This window comes from Nerophis ophidion, linkage group LG23 (genome assembly GCF_033978795.1).
Source record: "Nerophis ophidion isolate RoL-2023_Sa linkage group LG23, RoL_Noph_v1.0, whole genome shotgun sequence".
Classification (NCBI taxonomy): domain Eukaryota; kingdom Metazoa; phylum Chordata; class Actinopteri; order Syngnathiformes; family Syngnathidae; genus Nerophis; species Nerophis ophidion.
Window position 1 is genome coordinate 32,710,494 of NC_084633.1, and position 24,147 is coordinate 32,734,640.

The 24,147-nt window shown below is 40.8% G+C and overlaps 1 protein-coding gene across 1 annotated transcript in view; it reads left to right on the forward strand.

Moving 5' to 3' along the window:
• The first annotated feature begins 750 nt into the window (after positions 1–750).
• Positions 751–24,147, forward strand: part of LOC133541099 (retinoic acid receptor alpha-A-like) — a 68,224-nt gene continuing 44,827 nt past the window's right edge. The window contains exon 1 of the mRNA XM_061884187.1: positions 751–1,556. Within this exon, the coding sequence (XP_061740171.1) occupies positions 1,358–1,556 (199 nt within the window). The 5' untranslated portion in view covers positions 751–1,357. The remainder of the gene's footprint in view (positions 1,557–24,147) is intronic.

Genomic DNA, 24,147 nt, shown 5'->3' on the forward strand with positions numbered 1-24,147 from the left:
CCGGATATCAGCTGAGCTTGTGCCGCCCATACAGCTGCCGTCGACTTCCCTGAGAGACTGCGCGTCAACACACCCGTGGACGTACACCTCCGACTATCAGGTACAGTTAAACTCACTAAAACACTAGCAACACAATAGAAAGATTAGGGATTTCCCAGAATTATCCTAGTAAATGTGTCTAAAAACATATGAATCCATCTCAATGCAAAGCGATTGCAATCGCGCTTTTTTTTTTAACTTTTTTTTTTTTTTTTTCTAGTCCGTCGCTATCAATATCCTCAAACACAAATATTTCATCCTCGCTCAAATTAATGGGGAAATTGTCGTTTTCTCGGTCTGAATAGTTGTTTTTGTTGGAGGCTCCCATTAAAATCAATGTGAATATATGAGGAGCACTCAACGTGTGACGTCATCGTCTGCGACTTCCGGTAGAGGCAGGGCTTTTCTCTAGTTGCGAACTTTATTGTGGATGTTCCCTACTAAACCCTTTCAGCAAAAATATGGCTATATAGCGAAATGATCAAGTATGACACATAGAATGGACCTACTATCCCCGTTTAAATAAGAAAATCTCATTTCAGTAGGCCTTTGAACCGCTCCCTGGTGGAAAATAGGTTAGGGACCCTGGCTGCAGGAGGATATCGCAGTAAACGTCACGGCAGGAAGGGGGCGCTCGTGCGCAGCTGGTGGCCGCCAGTAAGGGGGCGGAGCGGGAGAGGCCATCGGGTACAGGCCGGAGGTTACAACAGGACACTGCCCCCTTCCTGCGCCGCCGGATCACAACTACAAGAGTCAGCAACAAGAACAAACACGCCGCCCTTTTTTCTTTTTCCTCCCCTCACAATATCATCGTGGGTAACTTCAAAGCGTCACAGCTCGCGTGTCTTTTTTTTGAAAATTTATTTATTATTATATATTTTTTTGGTGTGTCTGTTTGTTTTGTTTTTCGACCCGGAGCGAAGTGGATTCCTTTTATTTCACCCACGTTACTTCCCCCACCCGGCGTGGCCGTGGATTATAAAATGATCACGTTGAGGGGCCGCTCGACTGCGCGGATTAACGTGACGTAATTGACGTTTGGGGCTCGTATGAGTGACGTACATTGGACCCCCACGTGGTCATGTAACGTTATTCCCGATGTGATATGTAACATGTAACGCCCGCTCGTCTGGCGTTATTCGCGCGATAAGTTTGTCGGCGAACAACACTTCGTCAAAGGGTTGAAAGGTCACCGGACGCCGTCCCCTCTTTTCCGGTCGTCAACACGCCATGAGACGCTGAAGTCCTCCTTCCGTCCGCGACGCCTTTTCATCTTTTATCTGCCTCCGCCGCAACACACCACAAGCTCGGAGGGGGGATGTACGAGAGCGTGGATATGGTGGGCATGAGCCCCAGCTCCCACAGCCCCAGCAGTGGCTCCTTTCTGGGCATGGACTACTATCACAGAGCACCGGGACTGGAGCCGGAGAAAGGACTTCTTCCCGGCGTGGGAGGACTTCAAAGGCCGTTCGGGGCGTCCCTCCTGACCGCCAGGCACTGGAGCGGATCTTGTCACTGTGAGTCCCGTTCAAGCTCGATTACTTGATCATTTTATGTGAAGGAAAAGAGTCATTCCCTAATTTTGTTGGATTCCAACTTTAATGTCATCATTTAGAGCAGGGGTGTCCAAAGTGCAGCCCCGGGGGTCTTTTGGGGTTCACAGCTCTTGTTATAGTGGCCCGCGTGGAACATTCTAAGGCAGGGGTGCTCACACTTTTTCTGCAGGCGAGCTACTTTTCAATTGACCAAGTCAAGGAGATCTACATCATTCATATTTTTGATTTATATTTATTTATGAAATAGACATTTTTGTTAACAAGTTAAAGGCCTACTGAAACCCACTACTACCCGCCACGCACACAGTCTGATAGTTTCTATATCTATGATGAAATATTAACATTGCAACACATGCCAATACGGCCTTTTTAGTTTACTAAATTGCAATGTTAAACTTCCCGGGAGTTTTTTCTTGAAAATGTCGCGTAATGATGACGTGTACGCTGGACGTCACGGGCTGTTAGGGATTACGAGCGCTGCGCACACACACAGCTAAATGTCGCCTGCTATAACCACATAATTACACAGTATTTTGGAGATCTGTGTTGCTGAATCCTTTGCAATTTGTTCAATTAATATTGGAGAAGTCAAAGTAGATGGAGTTGGGAAGCTTTAGCCTTTAGCCACACAAACACACGGTGACTCCTTGTTTAAAATTCACTGAGTTGAAACTTTACTATGGATCACAGCGAACATGGATCCCAACCGAATGTCAACCAGCAGGTTTCGGTGAGAAAATTGTGGTAAAAAGTCGCTTCTTACCGGATATCAGCTGAGCTTGTGCCGCCCATACAGCTGCCGTCGACTTCCCTGAGACACTTCGCGTCAACACACCCGTGGACGTACACCTCAGACTATCAGGTACTGTTAAATTCACTAAAACACTAGCAACACAATAGAAAGATAAGGGATTTCCCAGAATTATCCTAGTAAATGTGTCTAAAAACATCTGAATCCGTCCCAATGCAATCGTGTTTTTTTTTTTTACTTTTTTTTTTTTTTCTAGTCCGTCGCTATCAATATCCTCAAACATGAATGTTTCATCCTCGCTGAAATTACTGGGGGAATTGATGATTTCTCGGTCTGAATAGCTGTTTTTGTTGGAGGCTCCCATTAAAATCAATGTGAATATGTGAGGAGCCATCAACATGTGACGTCATCGTCTGTGACTTCCGGTAGAGGCAGGGCTTTTCTCTTAGCACCGAAAGTTGCGAACTTTATCGTGGATGTTCTCTACTAAATCCTTTCAGCAAAAATATGGCTATATCGCAAAATGTTTAAGTTTGAAACATAGAACGGACCTGCTATCCCCGTTTAAATAAGAACATCTCATTTCAGTAGGCCTTTAATGGTGTTTAATGACAATACAAGCATGTTTAACACATATAGATTCCTTTCTTTCATGAAGACAAGAATATAAGTTGGTGTATTTGATTCTGATGACTTGCATTGATTGGAATCAGACAGTGGTGTTGATAACGTTTGCATTTTCAAATGGAGGAGAAAAAAAGTCCTCCTTACTGTCCAATACCACATGAAAGTGGTTGGATTTGGCATCTCATTTGTCCAACTTGCATAATCGTTTTTAAACACTTTGTTATGAGAGTAGCATATGTGTGTGTGGCCCTTTAATGTGTTGACAGCAGGTGAGTGACGTCAGTGAGTGTGTGGGCGAGCGAGGAGAGGGAGCGGTCGCTGAGGGCGGGGGAGAAATACATTGGCATCAAACTCCGTAGCTTGCTAGCTTGTGCACGCTATCTTTCTGAGACTCTTATTTTGTTAGCACAGGCAGAATGAAGCAGGTCTTTTATGGTGAAGACAGGAACTGTGCAGTCGGTCTTTAGAGTTTTGACAGCAGGTACGGTCCAAGAGTCTGTTGAAGTAAAAAGTGTTTCTCTCCGTCCGTCCTGTCAGTGATTTTTTTCTTAATAATGAGCTCACAAGATCCTTGGGTGCCGAGAATGTCAAACAACTGACGAAAGTGAAGTCTTGGTGAAGATTGATGATTGCTCATTTTTATGTCTATTTTTTTAATGCCTGGTTTGTGATCGACTGACACACCTTCCGCGATCAACCGGTAGCTCGCTGTCGACGTAATGGGCACCCCTGTTCTAAGGCATACTTGCCGACCCTCATGGATTTTCCGGGAGACTCACGAAATTCACCGCCTCTCCCGAAAATCTCCCGGAAATTCAGGCCGAGCTGGAGGCCACGCCCCCTCCAGCTCCATGCGGACCCGAGTGTCGTGTCGACAGCCTGTTTTCACGTCCGCTTTCCCGCATTATAAACAGAGTGCCTGCCCAATGACGTTATAACTGTAAAATGATCAAGGGCGAGTTATTGGTTTCTTATGTGGGTTTATTGTTAGACAGTCTCATTAACGTTGACCCAGCGCGGCAACAACACAGAACAACAACAGTCATGTTTTCGTCTACCGTAAAGCAGTTCGTCTGCCGTAAACAGCAATGTTGTGACACTCTTAAACAGGAGAATACTGCCATCTACTGTGCATGCATATGTGACAATAACATCTACGGCTTTTAGAGCAGTTGTTTCTCAAACTTTTTTCAGAGATGTACCCCCTGTGAAAAAAATTTTTTCATTCAAGTACTCCCTAATCAGAGCAAAGCATTTTTGGTTGAAAAAAAAAGATACAAAAGTAAAATACAGCACTATGTCATCAGTTTCATATTTCTTAAATCGTATAACAGTGCAAAATATTGCTCCTTTGTAGTGGTCTTTCTTGAACTATTTGGAAAAAAAAAAGATATAAAAATAACTAAAAACTTGTTGAAAAATAAACAAGTGATTCAATTTTAAATAAGGATTTCTACACATACTGCGATGAGGAGGCAACTTGTCCAGGGTGTACACCGCCTTCTGCTCGATTGTAGCTGAGATAGGCACCAGCGCACCCCGCGGCCCCAAAGGGAATAAGCGGTAGGAAATGGATGGATGGATGGCTGTAAACATACTCCTCCCCTCTTAACCGCGCCCCCAGCGACACCACGCCCTCCACCCCCCCATCTCCTGAAATCGGAGGTCTCAAGGTTGGTAGTTATGTTCTAAGGTCCCTTCTAGGGCTGGGCGAGATGGACTTTTTTTAATATCTCGATATTTTTAGGCCATGTCACGATACACGATATATATATCTCAATATTTTGCCTTAGCCTTGATTTAACACTAGAGACATAATCACAGCAGTATTATGATTCTATGTGTCTACATTAAAACATTGTTGTTCATACTGCATTAATATATGCTCATTTTAAACTTTCATGCAGAGAGGAAAATCACAACTAAGTCAATTGACCAAAACTGTATTTTATTAAACAGTTATTAAGCAGTGGCACAAATATTCATGTCATTTCCAAAACAGAAAGTGCAAGATTGTCAAGAGATATTTTAAAACAAGCTATTAGTGCAATATTGTGCATGATGTCACTAAGGTGACATATCAAAACAACACTATATTAAAGTGCACTTTTTGTACAGAACGCCACTACAATAGTTTAAAACAAATAAAGTGCACTTTTGTGCATGATATTACACAAGATATTTCAATAAGTGTCATAAAAATGAGCTGCATAATAGGAAATCAAATAGTATTCGTCCTTCGCTATGTGGTAGGTTACTGGGACATTATCTCCTTTTTTGTTGACTATTTTTTTTATACGGTGTTGATGTGGAAATGTTTGCCTCGGCATTTTGATGGTGTGGCACCGAACGGAGTGTTGACTTGCGGAGTAAGCACTCTTCATTCTCTAGCAGGTGACTTTTCTAACGATGCTACATATTAGCAGTAATGCTACTTTTTGTAGCAACACTTTTGCCCCACAGTTGACAAATTACGGTTGTCTGTTCAACATATTCCCGTTTGAAGCCAAACCACCGCCAGACGGTGGACCCCCTACTGTTTTTCTTGGGAGTTAATTCTTCCTTCATTTGTTACCAGATTCTCACCTGATTTCTCTCGTATTACCACTCGCATGGCTCTGCTAGCCTCACATGTGACCAAACCTGCTGAGTCAAAAGTATACATACAGCAATGTTAATATTTAATTACATGTCCCTTGGCAAGTTTCAATGCAATAAGGCACTTTTGTTAGCCATCCACAAGCTTCTGGTTGAATTTTTAACCACTTCTCTTGACAAAATTGATGCAGTTCAGCAAAATTTGTTGTTTTTCTGACTTGTTTCTTCAGGATTGTCCACACATTTAAGTTAGGACTTTAGGAAGGCCATCGTAAAACCTTAATTCTAGCCTGTTTATCCATTCCTTTACCACTTTTGACACGTGTTTGGGATCATTGTCCAGTTGGAACACCCAACTGGGCCCAAGACCCAACCTATGGGCTGATGATTTTAGGTTATCCTGAAGAATTTTGAGATACTCCTCCTTTTTCATTGTCGCATTTAAAGCACCAGTTCCATTAGCAGCAAAACAGGCCTAGCGCATAATACTACCACCTCCATGCGTGATGGTATGAATGGTGTTCCTGGGATTACAGGCCTCACCTTTTCTCCTCCAAACATATTTTTGGGTATTGTGGCCAAACAACTCAATTTTCGTTCATTTTGTTTGTAAATGTTAGGTTCGTATCCTTACGCTTGTGCGCGGGACAGATGGAGCTTCTACTCGCTCACTGCGGTGAAAGCCGCTGACCGTTAAGTTTGAGGCTACTTTTCAGCCAGCCAAACAGCTACACTTCAGTAGCTTAGTCCGCACAGGCTATGGGAGGATGCACTTTTACACCGAGTTTTAGTTAAATGGCTTCACGGTGGCAGAGGGGTTAGTGCGTCTGCCTCACAATACGAAGGTCCTGCAGTCCTGGGTTCAAATCCAGGCTCGGGATCTTTCTGTGTGGAGTTTGCATGTTCTCCCCGTGAATGCGTGGGTTCCCTCCGGGTACTCCGGCTTCCTCCCACTTCCAAAGACATGCACCTGGGGATAGGTTGATTGGCAACACTAAATTGGCCCTAGTGTGTGAATGTGAGTGTGAATGTTGTCTGTCTATCTGTGTTGGCCCTGCGATGAGGTGGCGACTTGTCCAGGGTGTACCCCGCCTTCTGCCCGATTGTAGCTGAGATAGGCGCCAGCGCCCCCCGCGACCCCGAAAGGGAATAAGCGGTAGAAAATGGATGGATGGAGTTGACACACCGTGCAAGCAGCAGAGAGGCGCTATCGTTAGCTTTGAAACCAAGTTGCTAACAGAAGTGAAAACGTAAACAAACAACATTAGTGATCGTCGCTACAAGGAGACATATATTAATTAATTAATTAAAGTACCAATGATTGTCACACACACACAAGGTGTGGTGAAATTTGTTCTCTGCATTTGAACCATCCCCATGGTCACCCCCTGGGAGGTGAGGGGAGCAGTGGGCAGCAGCGGTGCCGCGCCCGGGAATCATTTAAGGTGATTTAACCCCCAATTCCAACCCTCGATGCTGAGTGCCAAGCAGGGAGGCAATGGGTCCCATTTTTTTATAGTCTTTGGTATGACTCGGCCGGGTTTTGAACTCACAACCTACCGATCTCAGGGCGAACACTCTAACCACTAGGCCATTGAGTGGTATGCACGCGTGTGTGATGTTTCATGTTGTATGCATGTATGTTCCAAAGCAAATCGGTGTATGTGTAAATAGAAATATAGACATTCACCAACCACCAAATGCAGTCGATGTCCAAAGCATTGCATCACTCGGGGCCCAGGGTTCTAGAAGTCGGCACAGCGCCGTATCCACTTCTGCTGTCTTTTCCTGCGAACGCGAATGACGTAACTCGACCAAAGATGACGTAAAATCCGCAAACAGGTCAAATTGCCGTTTAGACTGCAGTCACGTTTGAAAAGATCATTTTCGTAGTACCTCCTGATGTGGCACAAATCTGATGTGAAAATATCAAATTTGAAGTACTTTGGAGCATTTAGAATGGCAAAAAAATATCTGCTCTGTGTCACTTGAGGGCAAAGGAATCTTATTTGGTGTCCAATGTAAGCAGAGCCATAGAAGATGTTTCACCTCATCAAAGTACCGTATTTTGCGGAGTATACGTCGCTCCATAGTATAAGTTGCACCTGCCGAAAATGCATAATAAAGAAGGAAAAAAAAACATATATATGTCGCACTGGAGTATAAGTCGCATTTTTGGGGGAAATTTATTTGATAAAACCCAACACCAAGAATAAACTTTTGAAAGGCAATTTAAAATAAATAAAGAATAGTGAACAACAGGCTGAATAAGTGTACGTTATATGATGCATAGATAACCTACTGAGAAGGTGCCTGGTATGTTAACGTAACATATTATGGTAAGGGTCATTCAAATAACTATAACATATAGAACATGCTATACGTTTACCAAACAATCTGTCACCCCTAATCGCTAAATCCGATTAAATCTTATACGTCTAGTCAATTACGTGAATGAGCCAAATAATATTATTTGATATTTTACGGTAATGTGTCAATCATTTCACAAAACTGCGACTTATAGTCCGAAAAATACGGTAGGCTTCATCAGTTCATGACCAGGATTGGTCTGATCTAGTCTTATGATGCGTTCTATTTACTTCCGAAGTTGGAATTCAGAGCTGGGAATGACGTCACAGCCAAATTGTGAGCATTTCATCTACGAGGTCGGAAATCAAGCTGGCCACACCCACAAAAGCTATTTTGCGCTTGCCTTGTGTGAATAAAAACACCATATGGACAAATATGCACTTTTTTGCAACCTTCCAACACGCTGGATAAAGAGGAAACACAGACGCTATTGCTAGCAATATAGAACGCTTATACTAAATAAAATAAATGTAGTTTACACTACAGCAGGGGTAGGGAACCTATGTCTTGCGGGCCAGATGTGGCTCTTTTGAAGACTGTATCTGGCTCTCAGATAAATCTTTGCTGACATTGCTTAACACGATAAGTAATGAATAATTCCGCTGGAAATAACAGTGTTAAAAATAACGTTCAAATAATAAAACATTCTCATGCATTTTAAACCATCCATCTGTTTCTACCGCACCTTTTCAAGTTTGCGGGTGGCTCAACCAACCCCAGCTCTCCTTTGGGTTACAAAAGGGTCGCATTAATGGTAAGAAATATTTAAGTTATTATTGGTTAGCTTCAGAATAATGTTATTAAAAGGAATAAAATACTTATTATCCTCTAAAAATGTTAGTCCTACTTAAAAATGCACGGATTGTATTCAGTGATATCATATGGCTCTTCCGGAAATAAATTTTACAATATTTGGATTTCATGGCTCTCTCAGCCAAAAAGGTTCCCGACCCCTGCCCTACAGTAACTTTAGCATAAATAAACGTCCACCAATATATCGTATATGGCTGATTTAGTGTGACAAAAACTAATCAAAAGTGCTAATAACAGATATTATAGGACTTTACAGTGTTGTTTACATTTAAAGCAGCCATCATTAAAGCCAAATTGTAACGCGCTCACTTTCAGACTAGGAAATCCGACCTTGAGTGGTGTTCCACTTATCTAAGTCCCTTTTTAGTATTGCAAAATAATCCACCATGGAGCCAAATAAAGTTGTGAGACAGACTGCTGAAGTTAAGTAAGTGCTTGTAGCAGAGTGCACATTTTTTGAAGCTGCTGTCCCATTTTCCATTTAGTCCGTCATGTACTTTATATGTATTTTACAATCATCCGTCAATCCATTTCTACCGCTTATTCCATTTATTAAATTTGTTTTGGATGTCTGGACTGGATTCATTGGATTTGCATCGTTTTGATTAGGTCTTTCCCTGGCTTTTTGTAAAGAACAAATAACCGAGGTATAACTGTAAGAATTTTTTTTAATGTGAATATATACATGATATACAAACCCCGTTTCAATATGAGTTGGGAAATTGTGTTAGATGTAAATATAAATGGAATACAATGATTTGCAAATCATTTTCAACCCATATTCAGTTGAATGTGCTACAAAGACAACATATTTGATGTTCAAACTGATGACCTTTTTTTTTTTTTGCAAATAATCATTAACTTTAGAATTTGATGCCAGCAACAGGTGACAAAGAAGTTGGGAAAGGTTGCAATAAATACTGATAAAGTTGAGGAATGCTCATCAAACACCTAATTGGAACATCCCACAGGTGTGCAGTTTAATTGGGAACAGGTGGGTGCCATGATTGGGTATAAAACAGCTTCCATGAAATGCTAAGTCATTCCCAAACAAGGATGGGGCGAGGGTCACCAATTCTTAAGCAAATTGTCGAACAGTTTTAGAACAACATTTCTCAACGAGCTATTGCATGGAATTATGGGATTTTACCATCTACAGTCCATAAAATCATCAAAAGGTTCAGAGAATCTGGAGAAATCGCTGAACATAAGCGATGATATTACGGACTTTTGATCCCTCAGGCGGTACTGCATCAAAAACCCACATCAGTGTGTAAAGAATATCACCACTTGGGCTCAGGAATACTTCATAAAACCACTGTCAGTAACTACAGTTGGTCGCTATATCTGTGAGTGCAAGTTAAACTCTACTATGCAAAGCCAAAGCCATTTATCAACAACACAAAGTAACGCCGCCGGCTTCTCTGGGCTTGAGCTCATCTAAGATGGACTGATGTAAAGTGGAAAAATGGTCTGTGGTCTGACGAGTCCACACTTCAAATTATATTTGGAAACTGTGGACGTGGTGTCCTCCGGAAAAAAGGGGAAAATAACCATTCAGAGTGTTAAAGGCGCAAAGTTCAAAAGCCAGCATCTGTGATGGTATGGGGGTGTATTAGTGGCCAAGGCATGGGTAACTTACACATCTGTGAAGGCACCATTAATGCTGAATGGTCCATACAGGTTTTTGGAGCAACATATGTTGTCATCCAAGCAACGTTATCATAGACGCTCCTGCTTATTTCAGCAAAACAATGCCAAGCCACGTGTTACAACAGTGTGGCTTTGTAGTAACAGAGTGCGGGTACTTTCCTGGCCTGCATGCAGTCCAGACATGTACCCATCGAAAATGTGTGGCGCATTATGAAGCGTAAAATACGACAACAAGACCCCGGACTGTTAAACAATTTAAGCTATACATCAAGCAAGAATGGTAAAGAATTCCACTTTCAAAGCTTCAACAAATAGTTTCCTCAGTTCCCAAATGTTTATTGAGTGTTAAAAGAAAATGTGATGTAACACAGTGGTGAACATGCCCTTTCCCAGCTACTTTGGCACGTGTTGCAGCCATGAAATTCTAAGTTAATTATTATTTGCAAAAAAAAATAAAGTTTATAAGTTTGAACATCAAATATCTTGTCTTTGTAGTGCATTCAACTGAATATGGGTTGAAAAGGATTTGCAAATCATTGTATTCCGTTTATATTTACATCTAACACAATTTCCCAACTCGTAGGGAAATGGGGTTTGTACATTTGTCCAACCATGGAGCTTTTGATATTATTGTCATATTGTGATAATACATGTTGATGACATATTCTCGCAGTGTCCAGCAAATTTGACAGCAACAGTCCTGGGTTCAATCTTGGGTTCAGGATCTTTCTGTGTGGAGTTTGCATGTTCTCCCCGGACTGCGTGGGTTCCCTCCGGGTAGTCCGGCTTCCTCCCACTTCCAAAGACATGCACCTGGGGATAGGTTGATTGGCAACACTAAATTGGCCCTAGTGTGTGAATGTGAGTGTAAATGTTGTCTGTCTATCTGTGTTGGCCCTGCGATGTGGTGGCGACTTGTCCAAGATGTACGCCGCCTTCCGACCGATTGTAGCTGAGATAGGCTCCAGCACCCCCCCGCGACCCTGAAAGGGAAATTCAAACTTCCACTGACTCTTACTAGTTTGTTTGTTTTTTTACAAATCTAATTTAAAGGACTGTTAAAATGTTTGGCAAACTATATTGCAACATTCAGGGAGAGCAGAATAAAGTGTAGCCCGTGTTACCTTTTTACAATAAAGCAACAATTGAAACTGGACTGAACAAAGAGAGAACGTTCTACCAATTCAAATTCCTTGTGTTAAAGCTGATTGCAATCAAGAAAAAAATATGGATATTATAATATTATCTATACCTGTATTTGTTTTTAAATATATATAAAACATTTGTTTGGCCTTTTATAAAGAAAATGTATGCCTCATGGCAAATCAAAATGATCAGTAATGTGTTGATACAAGTATAAATTGTAGCATGACGTTTCTTAATTGGAAAAGACATTAACTTTTGTTTTGATATTAAGATGTAAGTTAGTTAGCAAGCTATCTAATTTTAATTTTCCTGATGGAACTCTCCTGAAGGAATCAATAAAGATCTATCCATCTATCTATCTATCTATCTATCTATCTATCTATCTATCTATCTATCTATCTATGTTTATTTATACAGCCCTAAATCTATGTTTATTTATACAGCCCTAAATCACAAGTGTCTCAAAGAGCTGCACAAGCGACAACGACATCGTTGGCTCAGATCCCACATAAGGGCAAGGAAAAACTCACAACCAGGTAGGATGTCAATGTGAATGACTATGAGAAACCTTGGAGTGGACCGCAGATGTGGGTGAGCCCCCTGTGCCCCCACCCCCACCCCAGAGGAGACCGGATGCAATGGACGTCGAGTGGGTCTAGCATAATATTGTAAAAGTCCAGTACATAGTTGATCTAACATTAAAGTGAGAGTCCAGTCCATAGTGAGGCCAGCAGGAGACCATCCCGAGCAGAGATGGGTCAGCAGCGCAGAGATGTCCCCAACCGATGCGCAGGCGAGCGGTCCATGCCGGGTCCCGACCCAATACAACATACACCCCCCACCCACCTCAACCTCCTCATGCGCTCTCAGGGAGAGCATGTCCCAAATTCCAAGCTGCTGTTTTGAAGCATGTTAAACAAAATAATGCACTTTGTGACTTCAATAATAAACATGGCAGTGCCGTGTGGGCATTTTTTTCCATACCTTGAGTTGTTTTATTTTGGAAAACTTTGTTACATTGTTTAATGCAGTGGTTCTCAAATGAGGGTACGCGTACCCCTGGGGTTACTTGAAGGTATGCCAAGGGGTACGTGAGATTTTTCAAAAATATTTTAAAAATAGCAGCAATTCAAAAATCCTTTATAAATATATTTATTGAATAATACTTCAACAAAAATGAATATAAGTTCATAAACTGTGGAAAGAAATGCAACAATGCAATATTCAGTGTTGACAACTAGATTATTTGTGGACATGTTCCATAAATATTGATGTTAAAGATTTATTTTTTTGTGAAGAAATCTTTAGAATTAAGTTCATGAATCCAGATGGATCTCTATTACAATCCCCAAAGAGGGCACTTTAAGTTGATGATTACTTTTATGTGTAGAAATCTTTATTTATAATTGAATCTCTTCATTATTTTTCAACAAGTTTTTAGTTATTTTTGTGTCTTTTTTTCCAAATAGTTCAAGAAAGACCACTAGAAATGAAAAATATTTTGCACTTTTATTCAATTTAATAAATCAAAAACTGATGACGTAGTGCTGTATTTTACTTCCTTGTCTCTTTTTTTCAACCAAAAATGCTTTGCTCTGATTAGGGGGTACTTGAATTAAAAAAATGTTCACAGGGGGTACATCACTGAAAAAAGGTTGAAAACCACTGGTTTAATGCATCCAGCGGGGCATCACAACAAAATTAGGCATAATAATGTGTTAATTCCACAACTGTAAATATCGGTTGATATCGGAATCGGTAATTAAGAGTTGGACAATATCGGATATCGGCAAAAAAGCCATTATCGGACATCAAGTGTTCAATTTGATGATAAACTCTAAGGTATTTGCAATTCATCCTACACAAGAAAGTTAATGATGTGGTATTTTTGAAAAGTGTGTGGACTGAAGGGTTTTCCTCATTTTTGACCTCTTTTGATGAAGACAGGAAATGAAATTGCATAACATTTTGTCAATTGTTTTAGTTGTAAATAAAATTGTATTATGGTCATTTCAATTTGTGCCGATTAATCTGCCAATCTTTGCTAATACATCTGCTAGAGTTCGTATAGAATTGGAGTGGCTTGGTGTAAAAAGAAGCACGTGGTGGTGGGGTTTACCTCTGGAGTGTCTGGTGTGTGTTTGTGTGAGTGTGTCTTTGTGTGTGTGACTGGAATGATGAGCATCAAACCAGTTCAAAGGTCAAAGGCCGTATGGACACAGACACACATTCACATTCGAAGACTTCTCCAATGATTTGCAAGCACAAGCCGTGGGATGTTACTTGGCTTTGTGTGTGTGTGTGTGTGTGTGTGTGCGTGCGTGCGTGCGTGCGTGCGTGTGTTTGGGCGTGATCCAGAGCAATGACTCACTGACAATTGGGAAGTGACCTACATCGCTCCCTCTCTTTATTCACCTTCTATCTGCTTCTTTCTTCCCTGTGTCAGCTGCCCGGTCATCACTTCTCTGCACTGAATGACCCCCTCTCTGCGTCTAAGGCAATCTCACGCACAAAAGCGGCGTATGTACAGCGATGCACACACGGTACACGGCTCCTCTCACATTGGCAGTTTGCCTGGGAATGTGAGAGTGTCGTTACTAAATTTGACCCTAGTGTGCGAAAAGGGAGGAGTTGAATAGTAGCGTGTCTGTGTTTACATTAACTCAACTTCCTTATTATGGCCGTGCATGTGGGGGTCACACAGCCAACTGATGAACGATAAAAGCATGGCGGTGTACAGCTGGTTATTAATTAATTTGTCCTTGCCAAAGTCCTCAACTGTAGTAGTCTTAATGAGTCATGTCGGGCATTTGACTGAGAATGGGCGGTCTGTTTTTGTTGCTTGGAGATGAAAGAGCAGACATTTGCTGCACCGCTCGTGATCTGAAGGATCTTGCCATGTCAAACAGTGTTTTCCCAAAGAACGCTATCAATCTTCTAATTTGCGTGTATGCAAAATCTAAAACTGCTTAGTTTATTGCATTTAAGTAGAAACTGCACTTTTTGGGGGGAATTTTGCACATCATTCAGTATTCTTACGTAAGATAAGAATGATAAATAAATTATGAATGGGTTGTACTTGTATAGCGCTTTTCTACCTTCAAGGTACTCAAAGCGCTTTGACACTACTTCCACATTTACCCATTCACACACACATTCACACACTGATAGAGGCAGCTGCCATGCAAGGCGCTAACCAGCACCCATCAGGAGCAAGGGTGAAGTGTCTTGCTCAGGACACAACGGACATGACGAGGTTGGTACTAGGTGGGGCTTGAACAAGGGACCCTCGGGTTGCGCACGGCCACTCTTCCACTGCGCCACGCTGTCCCACATGGTTATCCCTTTTTTGTGTATTTTAAATACAAACCCTGTTTCCGTATGAGTTGGGAAATTAGATGTAAATATAAACGGAATACATTGATTTGCAAATCATTTTCAACCCATATTCAATTAAATATGCTACAAAGACAACATATCTGATGATACACTTTTTTTTTTTTTTTGCAAATAATCTTTAACTTTAGAATTAGATGCCAGCAACACATGACAAAGAAGTTGGGAAAGGTGGCAATAAATACTGATAAAGTTGAGGAATGCTCATCAAACACTTTTTTGGAACATCCCACAGGTGGGCAGGCTATTTGGGAACAGGTGTGTGCCATGATTGGGTATAAAAACACCTTCCCAAAAATTGCTCAGTCTTTCACAAGTAAGGATGGGGCGAGGTACACCCGTTTGTCCACATCTACGTGAGCAAATAGTCAAACAGTTTAAGAACAACGTTTCTCAAAGTGCAATTGCAAGAAATAACTTAGATTTATATTTATATCGCGCTTTTCTAAACACTCAAAGCGCTCACAGAGAAGTGGGACTCAACGTTCATTCACACCTGGTGGTGGTAAGCTACATCAGTAGCCACAGCTGCCCTGGGGTAGACTGACGGTAGAAATTTAGGGATTTCAACATCTACGGTCCATAATATCATCAAAAGGTTCAGAGAATCTGGAGAAATCACTCCACGTAAGCGGCATGGCCGGAAACCAAAATGTGTGGTGCATTATGAAGCGTAAAATACGACAGCAAAGACCCTTGACTGTTGAACGACTGAAGCTCTACGTAAAACAAGAATGGGAAAGAATTCCACTTTCAAAGCTTTAACAATTAGTTTCCTCAGTTCCCAAACGTTTATTGAGTGTTGTTAAAAGAAAAGGTGATGTAACACAGTGGTGAACATGCCCTTTCCCAACTACTTTGGCACGTGTTGCAGCCATGAAATTCTAAGTTAATTATTTGCAAAAAAAAACAAAGTTTATGAGTTTGAACATCAAATATCTTGTTTTTGTAGTGCATTCAATTGAATACGGGTTGAAAAGGATGTGCAATTATTGTATTCCGTTTATATTTACATCTAACACAATTTCCCAACTCATATGTAAATGGGGTTGGTAATAAATTCTGCCTGTAAAACCCTATAAAAAAACCTCCAACACTGTTTTGTTTACATTCTGTAATTATATATGTAATGTAGTAACAGGCACATTCATATTCTATAAATATTAACATTATTTTGGTATTTAAAGGGGAGTAGGTCGTGAGTTCAAACCCCGGCCGAGTCATACCAAATACTTTAAAAATGGGACCCACTACCTCCCTGCTTGGAACTCAGCATCAAGGGTTGGAATTGGGGGTTAAATTTCCAAAAATGATTCCCGAGCGCGGCCCCGCTGCTGCTCACTGCTCCCCTCGCCTCTCAGGGGGTGGAACAAGGGGATGGGTCAAATGCAGAGGGTAATTTCACCACACCTAGTGTGTGTGTGTGACTATTAGTGGTACTTTTACTATAGCTGCACTTTCTTTTGGAATTGTGCCTATTCACAATACATATAAGAGACAAGAAGACAAAAGGTTTTTGTTTTTTTGCTTTCTAACATATACAAATCGGCTTGTTCTGGGTGGGAGCAATCATTTCCACCTCTAAATGCTTTTAAAAACTGTCAACAATACTTAATTTTCGTTCCGTAAAGATGGGGATATAATACATTTTGCCTGTAAAGCCCTCTAAAAAGCCTCCAACACTGTTCTGTTTACATTCTGTAAGTATCTATGTAATGTAGTAACAGGCACATTCATATTATTTAATATTTACAGTATTTTGCTCTTTAAAGGGGAACTGCACTTTCTTTTGGAATTAGCCTGTATAATAACCAAGCTGTAGCAACATTATTGGAAGGGCGAACACGGAAGAAGTTTTTTTTTTTTTTCTAGCGCAATAACACATCGGTATTAGCAGTAAAAGCTAATTACGGCAAGACATAAGCTAGCTTCTATGTAGGGCTGGGCGATATGGACTGTTTTAAATATCTCAATATTTTTAGGCCATATTGCGATGCACGATATATATCTCGATATTTTGCATTAGCCTAGAATTAACACTTCAATCAATCAATCAATGTTTACTTATATAACCCTAAATCACTAGTGTCTCAAAGGGCTGCACAAACCACTACGACATCCTCGGTAGGCCCACATTAGGGCAAGGAAAACTCACACCCAGTGGGACATCGGTGACAATAATGACCCAGTGACAATGATGACTATGAGAACATGATACTGTGAAAGATCAATCCATAATGGATCCAACACAGTCGCGAGAGTCCAGTCCAAAGCGGATCCAACACAGCAGCGAGAGTCCCGTTCACAGCGGAGCCAGCAGGAAACCATCCCAAGAGGAGGCTGATCAGCAGCGCAGAGATGTCCCCAGCCGATACACAGGCGAGCAGTACATGGCCAGGACCGGACTCCCTCCACAAAGGAGAGTGGGACATAGAAGAAAAAGAAAAGAAACGGCAGATCAACTGGTCTGAAAAGGGAGTCTATTTAAAGGCTAGAGCATACAAATGAGTTTTAAGGTGAGACTTAAATGCTTCTACTGAGGTAGCATCTCAAACTGTTACCGGGAGGGCATTCCAGAGTACTGGAGCCCGAAATGAAAAAGCTCTACAGCCCGCAGACTTTTTTTGGGCTTTGGGGATCACTAATAAGCCGGAGTCCTTTGAACGCAGATTTCTTGCCGCGACACATGGTACAATACAATCGGCAAGATAGGATGGAGCTAGACCGTGTAGTATTTTATACGTAAGTAGTAAAACCTTAAAGTCACATCTTAAGTGCACAGGAAGCCAGTGCAGGTGAGCCAGTACAGGCGTAATGTGATCAAACTTTCTTGTTCTTGTCAAAAGCCTAGCAGCCGCATTTTGTACCAACTGTAATCTTTTAATGCTAGACATGGGGAGACCCGAAAATAATACGTTACAGTAATCGAGGCGAGACGTAACAAACGCATGGATAATGATCTCAGCGTCTTTAGTGGACAGAATGGAGCGAATTTTAGCGATATTGCGGAGATGAAAGAAGGCCGTTTTAGTAACGCTTTTAATGTGTGCCTCAAAGGAGAGAGTTGGGTCGAAGATAATACCCAGATTCTTTACCGTGTCGCCTTGTTTAATTGTTTGGTTGTCAAATGTTAGAGTTGTATTATTAAATAGAGTTCGGTGTCTAGCAGGACCGATAATCAGCATTTCCGTTTTTTTGGCGTTGAGTTGCAAAAAGTTAGCGGACAGCCATTGTTTAATTTCATTAAGACACGCCTAATCACGGGCTTCACAGTGGCAGAAAGGTTAGTGCGTCTGCCTCACAATACGAAGGTCCTGAGTAGTCCAGGGTTCAATTCCGGGCTCTCGATCTTTCTGTGTGGAGTTTGCATGTTCTCCCCGTGACTACGTGGATTCCCTCTGGGTACTCCAGCTTCAAACCACTTCCAAAGACATGCACCTGGGGATAGATTGATTGGCAACACTAAATTGGCCCTAGAATAGATTAGATGGATGGATGGATGGATGGATGTCATTGTACATTGTACAACAAAATTGTATGCAAACTAATTTAGTGCAAAAGTTATACATAAAAACATGTGTGAATGTGAGTGTTGATGTTGTCTATCTGTGTTGGCCCTGAGATGAGCTGGTGACTTGTCCAGGGTGTACACCGCCTTCTGCCCGACTGTTGCTGAGATAGGCACCAGCTCCCCCCTTTGGTGCCTTATTTTCTCTAAAGGGAATAAGCGGTATGAAGTCGATGGATGGATGGACATATAATCACAGCTGTATGATGATTCTATGTATCTACATTAAAACATTCTTGTTCATACTGCATTAATATATGCTCATTTTAAACTTTCATGCAGAGAGGGAAATCTCAAGTCAATTTACCAAAACTGTATTTATTAAACAGTTATTAAGCAGTGGCACAAACATTCATGTCATTTCCGAAACAGAAAGTGCAAGATTGTCACAGACATTTTGAAACAAGTTATTATTTCTTTTATTTAGCCTTTATTTAACCAGGTAAAATCCCATTGAGATCAAAGATGTCTTTTCCAAGGGAGATCTCGCCAAGAGGGCAGCAGCAAGGTTACATTAAAAACTGTAAACACATAAAACATAACATTTAAAACATTAAAACTTGCACACATAACAAATGTGCATACAGACAAGGTCGACTGCGATTCTTTCACAGAAGCTTTAAACTCATTAAATGTAACAAGGGTTTGAAGTTGAAGATTCTATTGTAGGTTATTCCAAGCCTTAGGTGCTGAAAACCTAAATCTTTTCTTGCCCAATTCAGTTCTTACATTAGGGACAACAAATTGCAGAACATTCATTGAACGAAGATTGTGACTTCCTTGTTTCTTTGTTAAAGACAAGACAGATAAGATGGACTGATACCCAGAATGGTTTTGTAGATGAACACATACCATTGATTGAGGCGTCGAGCACTTAAAGACGTCCAGTTAACCATTGAGTACAACACACAACGTTGAGTAAGGGGAGCGCAGTTGGTGATGACTCTCAAGTGTGCCGTGGTGCACACTATCCAGCTTGTACAACAAGCAGCCGCATTCATGTACAACACATCTCCATAGTCAATAACAGGTAAAAAGGTTGTTTCCACCAATTTCTGTTTTACAGTAAAATAATATAAAACATTTTTTCAGTTATTTCACCTTTTTTTGTTAAGTACATAACTCCACACGTGTTACAATCTACAATGTAAATAGTCCATCCATCAATCTATTTTCTACCGCTTGTCCTGGAGCCTATCTCAGTTATGAAAATAAAAAAAAAACATTGAATGAGAAGGTGCGTCCAAACTTTTGGCCTGTACTGTTTGTCAAAAAGAGGTGGATGAGTGGTTGTTATTCCTGTGTGTCTTAGCATGCTGTATTATGAGCAGTGGAACCCCTGTTAAGTTGGTCCTGTCTGTGTCAATCAACTTCACAAGTCTTGGTTTACTGTGAACTTCTAAAAAGTGCTCGCTAAAGTTGCCCAGATTTCCCCATTGTGGGATAAATAAAAGTCTAACCTATCCTGTGACTCACAAGACTGAAATATGGAAACAGTCCTTTTTTCCTTTACCACATAAAAAAACTATACAATAGCGTCTCAGTTTTTGTTAGTAATGGGTTTCCGAAAGGTCCGACAAAGACCGCATCGGGAAAAAAACCAAGCGTTTTTTTCACCTATTATAAAATATTTTAATCCAATTACTCCAGTCCATACATATAAAAATAACACAAAACTAATTTTTATAGAAAATAATTATAGTTTTACATACAGAAAACAATGTGAAATACATATAAATGATGTAAGAAATTGATAAACAAAAACATTTTAACATCACTTTTAGCTTTTTTATTGAAGACTGAGGGGAAGAGCCACATCGACAGCACTGCTGTACTTTCCTCCAAAACTTTTCTTAAATGCAATTGTCTTACCTTCTTTATGAAAGTGCTGATGCAGCCCTAGTTAGTTAAAACAAAAGTTCTTGACCTAAAATCCATTAAATTACTGCAGCAGCTCTGTTAGTTAAGTTAGTTAAGTTAGTTATATGACAGGAGAAGAATCCAAATCCAAATGGCTGCATATTTGTATTTTGATTCTTGAGGAAATGCAGTAAAACGATGCAGGGTTTCCCATACAGCAGCAATCACCATGCAGCAGCAATATATTTTTGGTTTGGCCTGGCCTGGGGCTAGGTTACTGGCTTTCCGAAAAGTTGCTAGAAGTTTCTAAATGACAGAGTTGCATAATTAGACATGGCTCAATTGAATGTAATTGTAATGGACGCTATAGGTACTTGAAGGTATGCCTGGGGGTACGTGAGGTTTTTATAAAATATTCGAAAAAAAAGCAACAATTCTGAGTCGGAGGGTGTAACAACACGATCAGGGACGGATTCAAGTTTATTTACGTAGAATGTGCATCGATTAGCACAGCATGCTAATCAATGCTAACATGCTATTTAGGCTAGCTGTATGTACATATTGCAGCATTATGTCTCATTTGTAGCTATATTTACATCCAGCCTTTCCCTCCACCCACATTTAATGCCAAACAAACACTTAACAATTGACCGATTTAAGTTGCTCCAGTGTCAAGAGATCCGAAAGTCCCTCGTTTGGTTTTTACCGGCGATGCTACGACAGAGATGGCAAGAATGTCTGCATATCCTGCGACACTCAAAGCAGATGCATTCCCAATGATAAAGTCAACAAAATCACAAAGATGAGTTTTGTTTATGTTATTGACTTATGTGCTAATCAGACATATTTGGTCAAGGCATGACTGCCAGCTAATCGATGCTAACATGCTATTTAGGTTAGCTGTATGTACATATGAAACTATATTTACATCCAGCGTTTCCTTCCACCCACATTCAATGCGAAACAAACACTTACCAATCGTCAAATTTAAGTTGCTCCGGTGTCAATGCGAAAGTCCTGATCGTTTGGTCCGCACATTTTACCGGCGATGCTAGGGCAGACTGGCCGAATAGCGTCAATAGTTATTCGCTCAATAGCTTCAGTTTCTTCTTCAATTTCGTTTTTGCTATCTGCCTCCATACTCCAACCATCCGTTTCAATACATGCGTAATCTGTTGAATCGCTTAAACCGCTGAAATCCAAGTCTCAATCCGAGCTAATGTCGTTATATCTTGCTTTGGTAACCGCCATGTTGTTTGTATTGGAATCACTGGATGACGTCATAGGTAAATGGACAGTGGCTTCGCACATAGCGAAAATCAAGCACTTTAAAGCTTTTTTTAGGGATATTCCGGGACGGGTAAAATTTTGAAAAAAAAATCGAAAAATAAAATAAGCCATTGGGAGCTGATTTTTATTTTTTTTAACCCTTCTGAAATTGTGATAATGTTCCCCTTTAACAATGGCAGTGTGTTGGGTGAGTGACATCAGTAAGTGAGCGGTTGCGTGCAGCAGTAATGGCGACTGGCAAATGTGTCCGGTTGTGTCCTGCAGAAATAAGAATTAAGCGATCAAATTGTCACAAATCGGCGGCCTCGTCATTCCAGCCCCAAAGCAGCGGTTAGCAGACCCATTGACGGGTAAGGTAAAGTGAAGGGTTTCACTCCCGACGAAAACATCGGCCCTGGAGAGAACGTCTCCCCCTGCGCTCCTCGAAAATGGTTTGAGACTGGGCAGCAGGAAAGGTATAGTTGATACTGTTATATGATTGGCTGTAAACGTGTCTCCCATTGCTCAGTGAATACTGTTAACTGATTGGCCGTTAGTATGTCCCTCTTATATAATATAAGTGAAGTGAAGTGAATTATATTTATATAGCGCTTTTCTCTAGTGACTCAAAACGCTTTACATAGTGAAACCCAATATTTAAGTTACATTTAAACCAGTGTGGGTGGCACTGGGAGCAGGTGGGTAAAGTGTCTTGCCCAAGGACACAACGGCAGTGACGAGGATGGCGGAAGCGGGAATCGAACCTGCAACCCTCAAGTTGCTGGCACGGCCGCTCTACCAACCGAGCTATACACTTCCTGTTTCCTGTATTCCCAAAGCGCGAGTGACTTCATGAAACAAATCTTGCTTTATCATTTCTGGTTTCTCCCGACCAAAAAATATCAATACATATCGAGTATTTTATCGAACACATTGATATTGATATTGATATTGATTGTCCATCGCCATATATATTGCGGCACGTTGTTGTTAAGTCGGCCGCCTTAACAACAAAGAGCCACCGCCTAAACTAAAGTTTAACATTTTTTTTATTTTTTTATTAGGCAAATCATATAGTTGATGTATATGCTAATATCAAAAGTTCAGATTTACTTTAAAAAAGAGAAGTGTAGGATACTTCTCTTGTTGCCTTGTTTGTGTTTGAATTTATTAAATGTATTTATATTATCATTTGGTGCTAAACTAAAGTCTAAACAAGCTGCTGCGCTTCGTACTGCCTGTGTCAGTATGTCTCTCCAGCACCCAGCATTCTCCCACTCACACATCCATCTGATTGGTTACACGCAGAGCGGTAACAGCCAATCAACAGTGCGTATTCAGAGCGGTAATAGCCAATCATCAGTGAGTATTCAGAGTTCATGGCAGAGGCAGGCAGAGAGGAGAGACAGTGCGGGTTAGCAGAAAGGGGTTTAGCAGGTGATCATAATGCAGCGGACTCTCTCCAAATTATAATAAACACCTCCCAGTCAACTACAAGTAACATCACTATGAGCCCGTTGACATAATGTTAAATGAAGAGTTTGTCTTTGATAGTTAATATAATAATGTAAGTGCATCATAAAGCCTACATGAACTCCATGGTGTTCAGGGATGAATAGTCTCTCGTATTGCTATTGTACTATTTTTTCAGCTAAAGTTACATTAATCATTAGTCATGTAGCAGCCTAGTTTCCCTGCTCTCACATGTTGATAAAAATATAACATTTACATAATAAATATCAACTGCAGGCTTCCCAAATACTGTAATAAATTAAGCATGATGAGGTGAGCATATGTCAGCATGTGGCCCCACTTTTAACTCCTTTTTTTTTACGCTTATTGCAATCGCTTATTTACAGTAACTCATTAATTTGACTTAGTCATTATTAGGTAAAAAATATCAAGATATATATCGTATATTGCCACCCAGCCCCTTCCCCGTCCGTCCGACTGCCCCCTTGCCCCTGGAGAGACACCACCTTAACTAACAAATATTCTGGGACACACACTGTATTGATATCGCATTATCGGTTCAGCCCTAATAGGCAGGTTGCGATCATGTGACGTAGGTTGCAGGCGATGGTCTAAGCCCCATTTGGCTACTGTTTATTTACTCGAATCAGTACATATTAATCTCATTTTGAAAGGTTTAGAGGCAAATATAAACGCGATCACGAAAAAATTTTTAAAATCGTATGAAGTGGATTTTTACACTCTTAATTTTTTTTTGGGGAAAGATTTCAACCATTTATTATCACCAAGAGGTTACTGCTACCTCACTTCATTTGATACAAACTGTATTTAGAAAAGAAAAGATTGGAGACGCATCATGTGGAGAGGTCTACAAATTACAATAAACTGTGAAAGACAATGTTGGATTCATTCGTGCATCTCTAAGTGAAGTATTTGATTGACATAACGAGAGCCATGCTGCTGCGCTCGTGACGCTACTTATGAAAAGGATAAGTTGGTTTGCAGTTGATTTCGGCTACAAATATTAG